The sequence below is a fragment of the Neoarius graeffei genome, chromosome 10, assembly GCF_027579695.1.
Source record: "Neoarius graeffei isolate fNeoGra1 chromosome 10, fNeoGra1.pri, whole genome shotgun sequence".
NCBI lineage: Eukaryota > Metazoa > Chordata > Actinopteri > Siluriformes > Ariidae > Neoarius > Neoarius graeffei.
This window is the reverse complement of record NC_083578.1, coordinates 61,820,026-61,838,574: the sequence shown is the minus strand read 5'-3', so window position 1 is coordinate 61,838,574 and position 18,549 is coordinate 61,820,026. Positions and strand designations below refer to the sequence as shown.

The 18,549-nt window shown below is 42.0% G+C and overlaps 1 protein-coding gene across 3 annotated transcripts in view; it reads left to right on the top strand.

The window, feature by feature from the left end:
* ahcyl1 (adenosylhomocysteinase-like 1) overlaps nt 1-18,549 on the top strand; it is an 82,161-nt gene that overhangs the window by 40,462 nt on the left and 23,150 nt on the right. For 2 of the 3 annotated variants that reach the window (XM_060932017.1, XM_060932018.1), the window contains exons 2-3: nt 13,053-13,170; nt 16,249-16,392. In XM_060932017.1, the coding sequence (XP_060788000.1) occupies nt 13,053-13,170; nt 16,249-16,392 (262 nt within the window). The remainder of the gene's footprint in view (nt 1-13,052; nt 13,171-16,248; nt 16,393-18,549) is intronic. The other variant, XM_060932019.1, reaches the window with a different exon arrangement.

Sequence of the window (18,549 nt, the reverse complement as noted above, 5' to 3'; positions counted from 1 at the left end):
TAGCTGTTAGCACTAGCTAATGTCAACAACATAGTAGCTAGTATGTTACTGTAGCAATGTTTACGTTCAGTCATTTGGATGACTGTTAAAACCTTTCAGTCTCAAGTTTTTCCTTTACTGTATTTACTAGTTTACTGTAATTATGATCCGGCAGCTATTTACACCAGATCCAGTGTAAATAGCTGCCGGAGCGCGCTCCGGCTTGCTCCCCCTCAAAGTAAGCAGCGCACTCTGGCTGCTTAATTTGAGCAAGCTGGAGCGTGCTGCTTAATTTGAGGGGGAGCAAGCCGGAGCGCGCTCCGGAACCTCGGCCGGAGCACTCCGGGAGCAAGCTGGAGCGCGCTGCTTAATTTGAGGGGGAGCAAGCCGGAGCGCGCTCCAGCAGCTATTTACACTGGATCCGGTGTAAATAGCTGCCGGATCATAATTACAGTAAACTAGTAAATCCAGTAAAGGAAAAACTTGAGACTGAAAGGTTTTAACAGTCATCCAAATGACTGAACGTAAACATTGCTACAGTAACATACTAGCTACTATGTTGTTGACATTTAGCTAGCTTGACCCTGTGACGTCAGGTGAAATACCTCAATGGCTTTACCTGGAACTAGGGCTGTGCGATATATCGAATATACTCGATATATCGCGAAAACTCTGTGTGCGATACATAAAATTATTATATCGTAACTATCGAGTATTTTATGGTCATCTTCCGACTTGTGTTTGTTTAAAACCTTTCCCGGTGGTTTTCTCCCTGTCCCTCAGGCAGTAACGTGAGAGGCTGCCTAAGGGTAAAGAAAACAATAACGTCACGCACTCGCCAACCAATCCCGGGCGACATCTCGGTGCTGAAAGGAACTTCCGGGAAGATTTTCTAGTTTCGGTTGTGTTGCCAGATTGGGCGGTTTTAAGTGCATTTTGGCGGGTTTTGAACATATTTTGAGCTGGAAAACATTAGCGGTATCTGGCAACACTGCCGTCGGGAAGATTTCCTGGTTCCGGTTTACAGTGCTGACTCAGTTCGTGCAATCGCTGGTGTTGCATAGGCTACCGTGTAAGCTCTGGCAATTTCAGCGACAAATTACTTCCTAAAAGAACTAGTAAGGGGTCAGTCAACTGGCATTTTTTTGGATATCGCAAGGAGGATGTGGAACAGCAAATGCCAGTTTGTAAAGTGTGCAAAAAAACCCAAAACCTGTCATCACGAAAGGCAGCAGCACGACAAATATGTTCCATCACCTGAAACTCACCCGGTACAGTATGAAGAGTCTCTTAAACTCCGAACTACTTGCCCACGAGCTAAACAAATGACCATAGCGGCCTCGTTCTCCAAAGCCACCCCATATGAGAAACTGAGTCTGAGATGGAGAGCTATAATGGATGCAGTCACTAACTTCATTGCCGAAGACATGATCCCAATTAGTATAGTGGACAAACCAGGCTTCCAAAACTTACTAAACACACTCGATCCCAAACATGAGTTGCCTGGTCGCAGACATTTTACAGAGAAGGCAATACCGGAATTATACACATCTGAGAGGCAGAGCCAGAAAACATTCAGTTCAAAAGTGTGCGAAGAGAAAAATGTTTTGCAGATCTCTCCCTCAATCAATCTCTCTCTCTCTCTCTCTATTGTGAATGTTCCAGTGGTTCTCAGTAGTCAGGTTAATAGCTTGGAGATCTATTTTTTAAAATAATTTAATGAATGAGCACTTTTCTTATTTAGGCTAAATGTCTTTCTCAGTGTTGAGCTTGCACTTTATTGATTTGAGCTCTGAGCAGCTCTGTATTGTATTGCCCCTTTGTTGCAATTTTCAAGATTGTTTTTGCAGTTTGTGCCACATCTTTGTTGAATAAAAATAGTCTTATTTCAACTCACTTGTGATTAATCACTAACATGAAAATTTAAAATGTGTTGAAAACCACCTGTAAAGTTAAAGTAGTTCTAGAATTTGAAAATCGCCTTTGCATGTAACGATGAATACTAATATTTGTAGTATATTACAAAAAAAATTACTCAAAAATGTTTATCCGTTATGATTTTATAGAGGATTTTCTGTGATAGCCCACGAGCAAAACATCATGCCGCGATCACGTGACCGATGACGTAGTAAATTGACAAGCTAGACAGCTCACTGCCTGTACATACTGTGACTGAGTGACAATTCGCGGATCTACGGATTATTTCCACTGTATACGATGGTAAAAAAGTGTGTAGTGAAAGTTCATTATGTCTACCTATTGAAACTATTCTTTAAATTCGTTTCTTAAGACAAGGATTTTTTTAAGATGTTACCTTGACAGTTTTGGCGATAAACTTCCGCCTTCTTCAAAACAGTCACCAGATGTCGAGTGGTGACGTGCCTTATCAGCTGATGTTACTCTAAGGAGGCGTGAATGTCCCGCCCAATTTGACAGGTAGTTCACGCCTCCTGCTGTACCTGACAGCAGGAGGCGTGAACTACCTGTCAAATTGGGCGGGACATTTACGCCTCCTTAGAGTAACACCAGCTTGATAAGGCACGTCACCACTCGACATCTGGTGACTGTTTTGAAGAAGGCGGAAGTTTATCGCCGAAACTGTCAAGGCACACACGGACTGGCCATCAGGAGTAGCGTGAGTTTTCCTGGTGGGCCGGTGGTTCAGTGTGGGCCGGCGGAGAAAAAAACAAACAAACACAGTTGCGCGCTGGCCTTTAATATGATGAGCAATGTTAACAGTTTCTTAAAGAACAGTTTCTTAAAGAAACTGTTAACATTGCTTATCATATTAAAGGCCAGCGCGCAACTGCCTTTTTTTTTTTTTTTTCCCTCCGCCGGCCCACACTGAACCACCGGGAAAACTCCCGCTGGCCAGTCCGTGTGTGTGTCAAGGTAACATCTTTAAAAAAAAATCCTTGTCTTAAGAAACGAATTTAAAGAATGGTAAAAAAGTGTGTCGCGTACAGCTGTTCTAAAACCAACACAGACGGAGTATCTCTGCATCAGTTCCCTGATCCTGATCAGAATAATGGATACGATCTCGCTGAGTGGAACCGGCAAGTAAAGCGGACGAGGGCAGACTGGTGCTAGTTGAAGGCTAGTGCACATATTTATGCTGGTGAGTGTAAAGGGAAAAGTGTTTTTTATAGTCCATGGGAGAATCTTGAGGCGCGCTTTGAACGAGCTTCCCGAACCTTTAGGACAATTAAAGGGTTCTTTAACTAAACAAGAACTAGACGATCCCTGGACGAGTTCCTGCTTTGTACTTCTACGATACAGCCGTGACTGTCCCCATTCAGGCCCGCATTTTTCTTCTCCCCAAGCTCCGAACGCACACAAAGCAGACTTTGACAGCTGCAGTCATTTCCGTGTTGTTGGAAAGGCCGCTTGAACACCATCGGTTCGCCCCAAATATACTGCCGATCACGACGCACATTTCGGCCCAGACCTCTGATTTAGTAGAAAAAATGTTGTGCATCGACTCACCTCGACTGGAACACGATTCACTTTCGTCTTCAGACGCAATTTCGTCTGAATAATCGCTGTCTGATTCACTCATTTCGCTTGTGTTTATACTGGATGCTGCCATCCTGGTCAATTTACTACGTCATCGGTCACGTGACTCCCGACTGGGATTTTCAGGAAATGCTTCCCAGAAGCTCGTTTTTTTCGCTCAAATACACCCTTTTGATGGGGAAATTTTTTATTTTTAATTTGCATACATTGAATATATACCCTTATACTACATTTTCATCAATAGTGGGTTCTAAAATTCTAGAACTACTTTAACCAAGAATGTTATTTAATCTGCAGGGATTGTAGTGAAAACAGTAAAGAGTAAAAGGTAGATTTCATGGGGTCCTTTAGAGGAGATTTAAATATATCGAGATATATATCGTGAAATGGAGAAAATGTATCGGGATATTCATTTTTTTTCCCCATATTGCACAGCCCTACCTGGAACCCATGTTTCAGTTTTCTGCAAGGATTAAAGATTCGTTTTAAATGTTTGCTTTGTTTGCTGAAAACGAACCACATCACGGCCTACAAAAACTCGCCATCTAGCCTGCGGAAGCATATTGAGGTATATAAACGTTTTATTCCAAGGGAAAGCTTACAGTGAAGGTGTCTGTGCTTTTAGAGCTAGTTGTAATGTTGCAATAGCTATGCAGTCTAGTTAGTCAAATGACTTTCTGTGGATTTGCCCACTTAAGTTGCCATAGCTTTGTCCATGACTGTTAACCCACAGCCAGTTAACTTGGACACTGTTAGTTAGCATGTAAAAGCAGAGTTATGTTAACATGAATAGCGTTAACTTATCTAAAGTCCTTTCAGAAATGTTTTAGCGTAATCTTGCCAAATAAACAATGTAGAAATCTTTCTTTTCTAGTAACGTTAGCTGCCCAATATGATTTCGAGTTTGAAAGAGTTTGCTAGCATGTCAGGTGGAGCTTCACTGACCAGCTAGTTTAACGTTAAACCACCATGACAGCACAGCATGCGCTCATTTTGTGAATTCACGTTTCTGTCTTTGGTAACGGCATTAGGTTTTGTAAGCGTTGTGACACAATAATACAACAATGTGTTGACAGAAAATGTGCTTTAAGTATTTTTAAAAGCAAATACTTCAGTACTTTTACCTTAAGTAAAAATTTGACTGTACAACTTGTATCGGAGTAACATTTGACTAGTGGGATCTGTACTTTGACTTAAGTAATGAAGTTGAGTACTTTGCCCTTCTCTGCCTCTTAGCATCACTCAGTGCGTTTACATGCACATAGAGAAAATCGAATTTCTGCCGTAGCTCAACTGAAATCGAAGTTCTAAATGCCATGGAAACAACTTAGCTCGGCTGAAATCGAACCGAACTGGATTTCTTGTAATCGAGCTACGCGACCTAGATTATGCGATTGTAGCCGAGCTACTTGGTTCATGTAAACCCTATCGAGCTACGTAGTCGAGCTACTTACTTCAGCACTGCCCCTTCCGGAAGTGATGAGTGACGAGACCACAAGCGGGAAACACAACAGCCTCGGTCGGCATGACAACAGTAGTAGAAACGTGCACTTCTGGAGCAATGAGGAGATAGAGTTCTGAATGAATGGGAAAAAAAAAAAAATATATATATATATATATATATATATATATATATATATATATATATTACAGTGGTAATGCTCACTGACTACGACGCAGGAGATCGGGGTTCGAATCCCGGTCGGGGCAAAACATCATCCAGTAAGGGTCCTTAGGCAAAACCCCTCATGATATATCAGCCTACCTCAGGAATGAGTGAAAACATAACTGATAGAGTCATACCGGCTCAGACGTCGCCCGGGTCAACAAGGTCTGCGTCAGTTGCTAGGGAACCAGGGCAAACTGATGAGAAATGGGCTACTGGAACAAGACATCAATGGACGAGGACAGAAAATACGGATTTGCTGGAATGCTACTATACAAGCAATCCCAGAGAGGGGGGATACATGCAGAGAATGTGGGTCCATTGGATACTTCGAAACCCACAATCAAGGCTAACAAAGAAACAGCTATTAGCCCAGTGTTCCAACATCCATAATCGAAATCTGCTATCACAACTAGAGATTAATGAAATACAACAACGATGCTACGGCAAGGGGGAGCCAGGAAGACAGGTCAGCGGGGAGATGTCATCATCCCCACAACCAGAGATTGGGTACCAAGCCCCAACAGCTAACAGCCTCAACACAAGAGCTGCTGACCTGAGAAGGAAGATCGTGACCCAACTGGAAACCTGGAGCCCCCGACGAATACCGAAGCTGAGTTGCCAAGTACCTTCAGAAGATTTACTAGTAGATGTGAATGCTGCTCTGAAGACAATCTCCACAAGAACCATCACTGAGACCAACAAGCTGATACACAGTACAGCAACAGTAATCATGGAGATGCTTGGACACAAGGTGGGCTCGGAACATAACAAACAGTATCCACCATGGAAGAGACGATTAGAGGCCAAGATAAAGGCAGCAAGGAGAGAAGTTAGCCAGCTAGCTGAACTACAGAAAGGGAACATGGTGAATAAAGGGGCGCCCAGGAAGTACAACTCACTCTCCATACCAGAGGCACTCGAAACTGCCAAACAGCGACTAACAGCTCTGGCCACCCGGTTGAGGAGATACACCAAGGAAGGAGAGGCCAGGAGAATAAACAAGCTGTTCTCCACTGAACCAGCCAAGGTGTACTCTCAATGGCAGGGGAACAACAACCGGTCAGACCCACCAAGAGCTGAGGTGGAAAAATACTGGAAAGACATATGGGAAAGAAAGGCATCACACAACACCGATGCCCAATGGTTAGTGGACCTAAGAGCTGACCACAGCAACCTCCCAGAACAAGAACCAGTAACCATCTCAATGGCAGACGTCCAAGAAAGAGTGTCAAAGATGAAGAGCTGGACAGCACCAGGCCCCGATATGATCCATACGTACTGGCTGAAGAAGCTAACTGCACTCCATGAACGCCTAGCAGCACAGATGAACCAGCTGCTGAGGGATGGAACCCACCCAGAATGGCTAACCCAAGGCAGGACAGTCCTAATCATGAAGGACCCCCAGAAGGGACCCATCCCATCCAACTACCGGCCAATTACCTCTGTCTGCACAACATGGAAGGCCCTGTCAGGCATCATTGCGGCAAAAATGAGTAAGCATGTGGCTCAATACATGAGCGAGGCACAGAAAGGAATTGGCAGTAACACCAGAGGAGCCAAGCACCAGCTACTGGCCGATAGAACAGTCGCCCGAGACTGTAAGAAGAGACAGACCAACCTGTGCACTGCCTGGATTGACTACAAGAAAGCCTACGACTCAATGCCACACACATGGATACTGGAATGTCTGGAACTGTATAAGATCAACAGGAACCTAAGGACCTTCATACAGAACTCAATGGAAATGTGGAAGACAACCCTAGAGGCCAACTCAAAACCCATTGCCCAAGTCAACATCAAGTGCGGCATATACCAAGGAGATGCGCTATCACCACTGCTGTTCTGCATAGGCCTGAACCCCCTCAGTCAGATCATCACGAAGAGCGGCTACAGGTACCGATTCCGTAGTGGGGCAACAATCAGCCACCTGCTCTACATGGATGACATCAAGCTGTATGCCAGGAACGAGCGAGAAATGGACTCGCTGATCCACACCACCCGGATCTACAGCGATGACATAGGGATGTCATTCGGATTGGACAAGTGTGGCCGGATGGTCTCAAAGAGAGGCAAGATGATCCGGACTGAAGGGATTGACCTACCAGAGGGCAACATAGGTGATATCCAAGACAGCTACAAGTACCTTGGCATCCCACAGGCTAATGGAAACCATGAAGAGGCCACAAGGAAGTCAACCACAGCCAAATACCTCCAGAGAGTAAGGCAGGTCCTGAAAAGTCAGCTGAATGGTAAAAACAAGGTCCGAGCCATCAACATGTACGCACTACCAGTCATCAGATACCCCGCTGGTATCATAAACTGGCCAGAGGAGGAGATAGAAGCCACAGATATCAAGACTAGAAAGCTCCTCACCATGCATGGAGGGTTCCACCCCAAGTCCAGCACCCTGAGACTATACACTAAGCGGAAAGAGGGAGGCCGAGGGCTAGTGAGCGTCAAGACCACGGTCCAGGATGAAACATCGAAAATCCGAGAATACATCAGAAAGATGGCCCCAAAGGATGAACTGCTAAGTGAATGTCTCAGGCAGCAGAACCCTGATGAGAGTGCAGAGGAGGAGGAGGAACAGACAACCTGGAGAGACAAACCCCTACATGGCATGTACCACCGTCAGATAGAGGAAGTGGCTGATATCAAGAAATCCTACCAGTGGCTGGATAATGCAGGACTGACAGACAGCACAGAGGCACTAATCATGGCAGCACAAGAACGGGCCATAAGCACAAGAGCCATAGAGGCCAGGATCTACCAGAGTAGATCAGACCCAAGATGCAGACTGTGCAAAGAAGCCCCTGAAACAGTCCAGCACATAGTAGCAGGGTGTAAGATGCTAGCTGGATCAGCGTACATGGAGAGGCACAACCAAGTGGCTGGGATAGTATACAGGAACATCTGCAACCAGTATGGAATAGAAATACCCAAGTCCCAATGGGCCATACCACAGAAGGTGGCTGAGAACAACAGGGCCAAGATTCTGTGGGACTTCAGCTTCCAGACTGACAAACAGATCCTGGCTAACCAACCGGACATAGTGGTGGTGGACAAAGAGCAGAAGAGGGTGGTGGTGATAGATGTGGCGATCCCAGCTGACGCCAACATCAGGAAGAAGGAACATGAGAAACTTGAGAAGTATCAAGGGTTGAAAGAGCAGCTGGAACGGATGTGGAAGGTCAAGGGTTGTGTGGTCCCCGTGGTAGTGGGGGCACTTGGGGCAGTAACCCCCAAACTGGGAGAGTGGCTCCAGCAAATCCCAGGAACAACATCTGAAGCCTCAGTCCAGAAGAGCGCAGTCCTAGGAACATCGAAGATACTGCGCAGAACCCTCAAACTCCCAGGCCTCTGGTAGAGGACCCGAGCTTGAGGATGACATGGATACCACCCCCCCGCCGGGGGTGAGAAGGATATATATATATATATATATATATATATATATATATATATATATATATATATATAAAATCACACACAAAAAAATGTGTGTTGCTGTCCTCTTCGTCATTCTTCTTGTGAACACGGAACTGATAACTTTTTTGTTTATACTCTTGAATAGCTCTTCTTCATGACGACAACCGGAAGTGTACCAACACGATGGGGCGTGTAGCGCCACCTGTGGCTCGGGTGCACAATGTACCTCACACAATAGTTCGATTTCCTTGTGTGCATGTAGGATTGGATTTCTCTGGCACCCCTGCTGGGACCCTTAGCTCGATTACCGACAGTAGCTCGATTTGGATGTGCATGTAAACGTACTGATTGTTGCTGCCACTTGGTTTCAATGCAGTCACTCCGAGTCATCAGCTTCCTGGAGCATTTGGCCTGGGTGAAGTGATGCATAGTGTTTGTATAGCTCTGCCCTCTGCGAGTCCCAAAGAGATGAAACAATCTTGTTTCATTTGTGGACATGACTTAATCAGAAGTGTTTTATCTCTCTCTTCAGCATCTTAAACTTCTGCTTTAACATTTGTTTTAATTCTGTAGTTTTCAGCTAATAGTCACTTCTCTTTCCAAATTGCACAGAGTTCCTCAATTTGAACTTGCATTTTTTTAAGTTGATGTTTCATGTCCTCTTCTAACATTGATCGCTAATAACATCTGACTTTTGCTTGTTAGAGCCATACACAAAGCATTTTTGTTCACTGTGTCTGACTTTAGCTACAGAGCTCAAACCAAAGTCTCACAAAAAGTACAAGAATTATCGTAGCAGTAAAAACGTTCAAAAACTAAAACCAGAGTTTAACTGATTGAGTCGCATGGCCAATATAACACTTTTTCACATGCGAGGTCATAGCTGTCAATCATAACAGCAAAGCCGAGTAACATGCAGAAATGTTTAAACACAAACCAAAGCAACAGCAGATATCGGCAAAATTATCAACTATTTCTAATTAGCAGTGATACAAGTTATTTAAGTTATTCCACGAAATCAAGTCGTACATAAGCTGATAGCCAACGAGACACGTAGCGCCAAGTCAGCTATAAGCCATGTGTGACAAGATTTGAGTGGAATAACTGTTTTATTCTATCCACATTCACTGGATTTTGAGAAACAGAGCATTTTTAATTTTTTTGCAAATCCGTTAAATAAAAACTTGATACAAAACGTCTGACAAAATCATTTCTGCATAGAATGTAAACAAACCGGCGAAATGGCAGTAGCAATTTGTGAAAAATGCAATAATTCTTGAGATTTTTTTTTTCGCGGTCCGGTTTCCATAAAATCCCGCGCTCTGATTGGCTGGCGAGCGGGTCCGTATCCTATGGTACGGACCCCAGTTACGGACCTCTGGCGACTTGCTCGTTCACAACAGCAAACATGGTAGCAATTTTTGTCAACATTTATTTTCGCATTTCTCAGGAGAATAGCATTAATTTTACAGCATGGATAGTGATAACGACAGGGTTCACAGCGAAAGTGAGTTTTACTACCCTGAGGAAAGCAAAATAAAAGAAAACATTTCAGGAAAAAGCTAAAAACCTGTAACTTGCGAACGCCGAGCAAAAACATGACTGAATCCTCAATGACTCAATTTTGTCTAAATGGGGGACTACATAGGCGGCAAAATGTTTTTTTTTTTTTTTTTTTCTTTTTCTTTTCCTGCTATGGAAGTGCACTTGTATACAGAGGAGGAAGCTATTTGCATTACAGCCATGAATGAGGATTCAAAATGGCAGCTCGGCTTGGCTCGGTTTTCCCTTTCGGGTGCTCTCGTTTTCTGTTAAAGTTTGGTAAAGAAAAAATAAATATATTATTTACCAGCTTAAGGTCGGTCCGTATGGTGAAATACCGTGACCTCGGCCTTGAATACTGACCTCGGCCCAAAGGGCCTCGCTCAGTACTTTCAAGACCTCGGTCGCAATATTTGACGATACAGACCTCCCAGCTGGTAAATTATTTATTTATATATATATACATATATACATATATATATATATATATATATATATATATATATATATATATATATATATATAAAATATGCATGCATATGCCTAGAAATTCTTTTTTTTTTTTCACCAGCCAGCCGGACTAGTTACCTTCCGAAGTAACTAGCCAAAATTTGTTCATGTATGAATTTTACTTTTGTCAAAAATAACGCAAAAGAGTAGTTACCATTGTTCCTGACTAATGTGCATTTATTTCAAGACCCGAGTATTTTGATACTGTTGTTAAATACATAAATGAGAACAACACAGAGCACCATAATATAATATCAACAAATAATAATATATTGGAAAACTTGGCAACTTGGTGTATGAGTATTGAAAACAAATGCACTTACTATCATGACTATAGCACCCAAAATACGTCCAACATGCTTTCTGTATTTAACCATTTGAGAGAGAAAGCATTAGGAGCTTCATATTGATTAGGAATCAACTTGAAAAAAATTTAATTATTCCATAAAAATCGTATCGCAGCCAAGGCCTACCCTGCTCCCACGTTTGCTTATAAGTCCTTTGTCGTTTCTCCTTCTCGTACGCTTTATCAGCAGCCTTTTTCTCCTCCTCAGACCGAGGTCGCTTTGTCCCCGTCTCTGGCGGTTTCTGTACACCTTTCAGAAAATTCCACATCGCAACGTAGCTTTGGCAGATGTAGATGTAAACAAACAAACAAAAAAAAAAACACGTGTTTAAATGGGCGATAATGTGGCCACATCTATTGAATTTGATAACGTGATGTGGCAGCGGGGGCGTGGCCAAGCGTCGGTCTGTGAATGGAGGGTGGAGTCAGGGAAGGTAAGTGGTGGAATCATTGCACCTGTTGGGGATTAACCTGTTTGTGTATCTTCCCCAGTGACCGCGCCCTTTAAAAGGAGAGGAGAGCAGAGAAAGGGAGCTCTCTCCCCAACCAGAATGCGTGTGCGCGCGCGTGTGTGGCTGGGAAGTGGTAAAAGACTGAAAAGCTAGCAATAAATAGTTCATTGAGAACTCAGTTCTGGCCTGCCGTGCTTCTGTGCTCCACCCACCTGGCCTAATACTACACGTGATTTACCGTGATATTCAACGAGATCCGTTATATGCATGTGCAGTAGTGAAAAAACCGACAGCCTGACTTGTACACGATATGATTCGGAATTCTTTGGTAGTTTCCGTCCTGCCGATAAACACATTGATTAACACAGACACGGCACGCGCTTAATATGTGGCGGCTTTAGTTGACGGTGTGTCTGAATCTTCGCTTCATATATATTTATTTTCAACTAGCCAGCCGGGCTGACTAGTGACAGGAATTACCCGCCAAATGACAAATTAAGTTTTTATATATATATATATATATATATATATATATATATATATATATATATATATAATTTATTTATTTTATTGTGTGTATATATTTTTTATATATGTGTGTGTTCTTACCATCAGATACTTTCATTCCATATTTTGTTGCTTTTTTTGTTTTCAAGTAGAGTTTATATTTCGTCCTCGGTTGGTTCAGCAAAACACACTGCCATTTTGTTTTTCTTTTACTCCCGGTATATGAGCTGATAGCCTAGTAGTAGAGTAGTCAATCAGAACGTGCAATTGCTCACATCCAGTGAAATGTGGATGGAATAAATATCGTTATATACGATGCAAAACGTTAGCTTTAAGTATATCAGCAGTTGGGTTGGTGGGATTTTGGATCTCATGTCTTTGGAAATGAGCTCTTGAATCATCTTCATTTGCAGCTTGAAAATGTTCCTTGAGTTGGATCTTGTCCTTGGTTGGCTGTGTGTTTGGCTTGCCAATTAATACAGTTGTACATGTCTGTGTAGAAAGTCTACTTCTATAAATGAACTGAATGACAAACAGCACTGTGGTAAAGTTAACACTGAGCAAACAAAGACGTTAAGCCATGACGCTCTCAGAATGACGATGTACTGTATATTTATTTGCACCTGACTTAATCAGAAGATGCTTATGGAGACCGGTAGATTGTTACCAGTAGCCCAGTGAAGTATCATTATATAGCAAAACATCTAGTAAAGCAAAGCAGCAAACAATAACTGAAAAGTGCGTCAAGGTCATAGCCTCTCGGACACACATTTATCCAAGATGGATCTATATGCATTAATGCTAGCACACAGCGCACACACTTTCAAACGCTTGGAACTGAACCAACTGGCTCAAGAAACCCTAAAATACCCATATTTAGCACTTTTGCCTCAAGTCATTACAATACATGGAACAGAAGACACTCAGATTAGAGGATGAGTGCCATGTTTTCACCATTGTATACTTAACTGTATCAAGTAGTTCATTTAATTGCTGTCAATGAATAACTCTAGCTGTGATGCTTTCTGAATAATGACCCTTTAGTCACTTGTTAATAGGACCATTTGACCATTGATTAACTCTGCAATGATTTTTGACCCTGCAGCAGATTCAGTTCGCCACCCAAGAGGATAAGCAGGAGTTCAGCAAGTTCCCCACTAAGACAGGCCGCCGCTCACTGTCCCGCTCCATCTCCCAGTCCTCCACTGACAGCTACAGCTCTGGTCTTAAAACTCTCTCATTACTTACTGTAAATGAACTGCCATTGAATGAAATAGGACAGTGTTTCCCAGTCCAGAGTCTATACACTATGTATACTTTTGCTCTATCCAAGCAAAGTTTGCCTTGATGAACAGAACTATCGTTTCTCTTAATGTGTAGTGATCGAAAGATACGAGACCAAAACTACTGTTGGTGCTTTAATTGCTCCAAGGGCAGCGTTAATGCCGATCCTGTGCTCTGATTTGAGCTTCCTTTTCAAGTTGGTACCAATACCTGCTTGTCTGTAGTGTTCTTGGTTTCTTTCCAAGTTGGCATCTGCAGAAAGACCTGGTCAAAATAAAGGCATGTTTGATTACATGAATTGCTTTGTACAGGTTTTTATTATTTTTTTTCTTCCTTCAAAGCCTGGATAGAGCAAAAACATGGACAGTTAAGGTCTCCATGACAACTGGATTGAAAACAGTGATGTAGCTATAATTTAAAGGAGAACTGAAGGCAAATTTTTATTATCAAAATTCTATTTATCTCATTTTATTAAATCTAGGAATGCATTTTTGATAGCTATTTTGTCACTGCTATAGCAAGTTGAGTGTTTGAAATATGCTCTAATATATCAGTCCATATGTCAAAGCAATGGCCGTAAATGAGATTCGTTGAGACCTGTGCGAGACATCGTAGGATGGAAGTAAACCGTACAGCAGAAATCAAAGCGACCAACATCTGCCAATGTTGTCAAAAGACGCACGCGCCCTCCTTCGAATGCTGATGGAATCAAGCTGGAAGTTTTATTTTGTTTGGATAGCGATCAGGAAAATTTGAAAAAAGTAGGCAGCAATTGTCGTTTAAACTCGTTTTTGTGCAATATTTCGTTTGGAAAACAGTTTTCAAAATGGTGGCACTGACACGTCACGTTTTGAAGTCTCGAAGATCGTGTGGATAAGCGACGCCTGCCGTGGACCAAACGAATTAAATTCAACATGGCTAAAAACCAGATAGGCCAATAAATATAATATTTAATTGCAATTAGTTGCCAATACGAGTCACGATATAAGGTTACTAAAACTGAAAACGTAATTGAATAACACGTTAATTAAGAAATAAAGCAAGTTTAAAAATGACTTCAGTTCCCCTTTAAGCAGTGCCTAAAAGCGGAGCTCCTGATGAGTGTATGGGCAAAATATTTGCAAGGGCACAAAATTGACCTGAATAGAATATTATAGAATATGAACCATCAAATTGTGTTGTGTAATGTATTTCATGTCATTAAATTGCTGCATTGTCTTGTGACGGTGATACTAATAATGAGATATGCATCGCAGTTATGAATACATATTTATTCCTTTCTTTGACACCGCATGCCATGCGCCAGAAACAACACCACGACATTTATTATGGTGTGACTCTGCTGGGTGCCTGGTGGACAGCAGTGAACCAGCGCTTTCACTTTATATCATTACTGTATAGTTAAGATCGAATATTATCTGACATAACTAATCAATATTGATCCGCGGTAGTTTTAGATGATCTAAAACGAAGGAAAGATGCTCATAATTGCTCTTGAACTGTACAGTAATTATGTTTACACGAGCGTGCAGAGTAAGAAATCACTCGGTAAAAAAGCATACATGGCCTGCGATGGAAAAACAGTATTTTTTTCATGGTCTGGTTTCCATAAAATCCCGCGCTTTGATTGGCTGGCGAGTGGGTCCATATCCTACGGTACGGACCCCGGTTACGGACCTCTGGTGACTCGCTCGTTCACAATAACAAACATTGTAGCAATTTTTGTGAACATTTTCGCATTTCTCAGGAGAATAGCATTAATTTTACAGCATGGATGGCGATAACGACAGTGTTTACAGCGAAAGCAAATTTACTACCCTGAGGAAGAAGAAATAAAAGAAAACATTTCAGGAGAAAGGTAAAAACCTGTAACTGTTGCTAACGCCGAGCAAAAACATGGCTGAATCCTGAATGACTCAATTTTCTATAAATAGGGGACTACAAAGGCGGCAAAATGTATTTTTTATTTTTTTTTATTTTTTTTCTCTCTTCCTGCTATGGAAGTGCACTTGTATACCGAGGAGGAAGCCATTTGCATTACAGCCGTGAATGAGGATTCAAAATGGCGGCTCGGCTCGGTTTTCCCTTTCGGGCGCTCTCGTTTTCTGTTAGAATTTGGTAAAGAAAAAATTAATATATTATTTATCAGCTTAAGGTCGGTCCATATGGTGAAATACTGTGACCTTGGCCTTGAATACTGACCTCGGCCCAGAGGGCCTCGCTCAGTACTTTCGAGACCTCGGTCATGGCATTTCACGATACGGACCTCCCAGCTAGTAAATAACACGTGTATATATATTTTTTCGTCCATATTTTCCATAAAACAAGTTGGTAAATAACCTTTTTTTTTTTTTTTTTTTTAAAAGGCAAATTAAAAATAAGCATTGGATTTAAAAACCCATCTATCTTATGTAAATAAACATACGGTACATGTGTTTCGTTGTTTGGTGGTTAAGTGTTTGAGATGCGTTGCCTTACACTTCCGATCGGGTTCCCTGTGGTGGTAAACCTTTGTTGTTTGTACGTACGTATGAACATTTCCTGGTCGCAAAAGCCATAAAAAATTCAGGTCGATGCATTACCATATTCTCTTAAGTATGGAGCTCTGCTCCACATGCTTCGTGCACGGGGAGCTCTGCTTTAAAATATATAAAATACAAAGGAATATATGTAAGATACTGCTGTAATTCTTTATGCTTGGATTATATGGAAGATGTTTTCAAGCATCATTGAAGCTATTTTGAATGTTGATGAATGCTTTACCATTCACTAGTAGACTGTGGCTTAATGAGGAAATAAGTAGAGACTAATAATAATGCATTTACGAAAAGGGCTAATAGAATTTCATATGTAGAGGTATTAAATACCCTTACAAAGCTGATTTTTGAACATTATTACTTTTTATGACCGTGATTACAGTGTATCTGATGTCTACATGGTAAAAGAGAGTCAGTCTGTCTGTCTGTCTGTCTGTCATGCTGTTATGACTACTGATGTCCTGTGTACTGATCCTATAGCTGCCTCGTACACAGACAGCTCAGATGATGAAACATCTCCTCGAGAGAAGACTCAGGTCAGCTCTAAAGGTAGCAGCGACTTCTGCGTCAAGAACATAAAACAGGCCGAGTTTGGCCGAAGGGAGATCGAGATTGCAGAGCAAGGTGAGACTGTCGGTCTCTTGATCCAATTAGTCCTAAAGGTCCTTAAAAAGTACACCGCATACACAACACACTCTAGGATTGTATTTTCATTGTTAATAGCTTCTGACTGTGTATTAATTAGTGTATAATTTGCTTAACATATCAGGATAAATTCTTGTCATTGTCTGATCATAATACCTAAAGATGGATATTTGTCATGTTTCACCTCTCTTAGTGTACTGTACGGAGCATCAGTGCTAATACATCAGGAATTGTGAGGAAGCTAGTGTTTGGTTTTGAAAAAGTGTAGAAATTTGTATTGTACTTCTTCTAATTGTAGTGACTTGTGTAGAAAGTGCTCTCCAGTGACCTACCAGGACTGGTTAACAGCTGCTCATGGCAGCAGTCTTCAGCTGTAGTCACGGGCGCAGATAGAGGGGGGGACGGGGGGGATTCGTCCCACCCAGATTTAAATTCACCTCGTTCGGTCCCCCCCCCACTTATAGGGAGGAAAAAACGTCTATGCTGTCTTTCTTTGCATAAGGCAAACCTCACGGAAAAATCAAAAGACTAATTACCATTCGGTTTATTGAGGTGCACAGCAGTGTATACATAGTTGCAACTGCGCAGACTGCACAGGTTGCGAGCTCGAGCTTGGTTGCTATGGTTACCCATAACAAGTTTGACAGGCATATCGGGGACAGCGCCTCCTAGTTCAGGACCCCAACACGGCATGATGAAGGGTGCCAAAAGGCAGAAAACGATTGCATCGTTTTTCAAAAAAAAAAACAACGACTGTAAGTAAACTGTGCCTTTATCATATCACCTTGCAATTTTTTGATAGTCTGTTCAAAGTAATGTCGTAGTGAAAGTAAAATCGTACGGAGTAGAGATGCCTTTCTGGTAGCCTCCTTCTTTCGGTGGCAGCCTGTAGATACAGTGCTCAGAAGGCAGTTTTAATGTTTAATCTGGCGTTCCCTGCCATAATTTCAGCGAGCATATTGTTTGATAAGGAAACTTTGCGAAGAGTTGTTGACTGACTGCCGCTCACGCAACACACAGGCATAGTTAGAAAGTCAGGATGCACTGGTTTACACTTTACACACACACACACGTAGCCCAGCCTCTCGCTATGTTTAACAGTTGGAACTTAGCGGTTTTAAAACTAGTTTTGCAATTTCTGTGCGTGATGATAATGTGTAAACTTTGGATTTCCATAGGCTATGTTAAAATGTTATCATTGTCCTGGCCTGCAGGTAGTTCCTGGTGATGGCAGTGAGGGAGGTGAAGTAACATGTATACACACTACCGTTCAAAAGTTTGGGGTCACCCAGACAATTTTGTGTTTTCCATGAAAAGTCACACTTTTATTTACCACCATAAGTTGTAAAATGAATAGAAAATCTAGTCAAGACATTTTTCTGCCCATTTTGAGCATTTAATTGACCCCACAAATGTGATGCTCCAGAAACTCAATCTGCTCAAAGGAAGGTCAGTTTTATAGCTTCTCTAAAGAGCTCAACTGTTTTCAGCTGTGCTAACATGATTGTACAAGGGTTTTCTAATCATCCATTAGCCTTCTGAGGCAATGAGCAAACACATTGTACCATTAGAACAGGGGTGTCAAACCTGATCCATAAAGGGCCGTGTGGCTGCAGGTTTTCATTCCAGCCATGCAGCAGCACCCTGATTTGGCTTATTCAATCTACTGACACACCCACCCTTTAATCAAGGGTGGGTGTGGCTGCAAGTATTTGACTGTGTGAAGACAGTTCAGTTGATTGAATGAGCCAAGTCAGGTGTGCTGCTGCATGGCTGGAATGAAAACCTGCAGCCACACGGCCCTTTATGGATCAGGTTTGACACCCCTGCATTAGAACACTGGAGTGAGAGTAGCTGGAAATGGGCCTCTATACACCTATGGAGATATTGCACCAAAAACCACACATTTGCAGCTAGAATAGTCATTTACCACATTAGCAATGTATAGAGTGGATTTCTGATTAGTTTAAAGTGATCTTCATTGAAAAGAACAGTGCTTTTCTTTCAAAAATAAGGACGTTTCAAAGTGACCCCAAACTTTTGAACGGTAGTGTGTGTGTATATATATATATATATATATATATATATATATATATATATATATATATATATATATACACACACACACAGAATGGA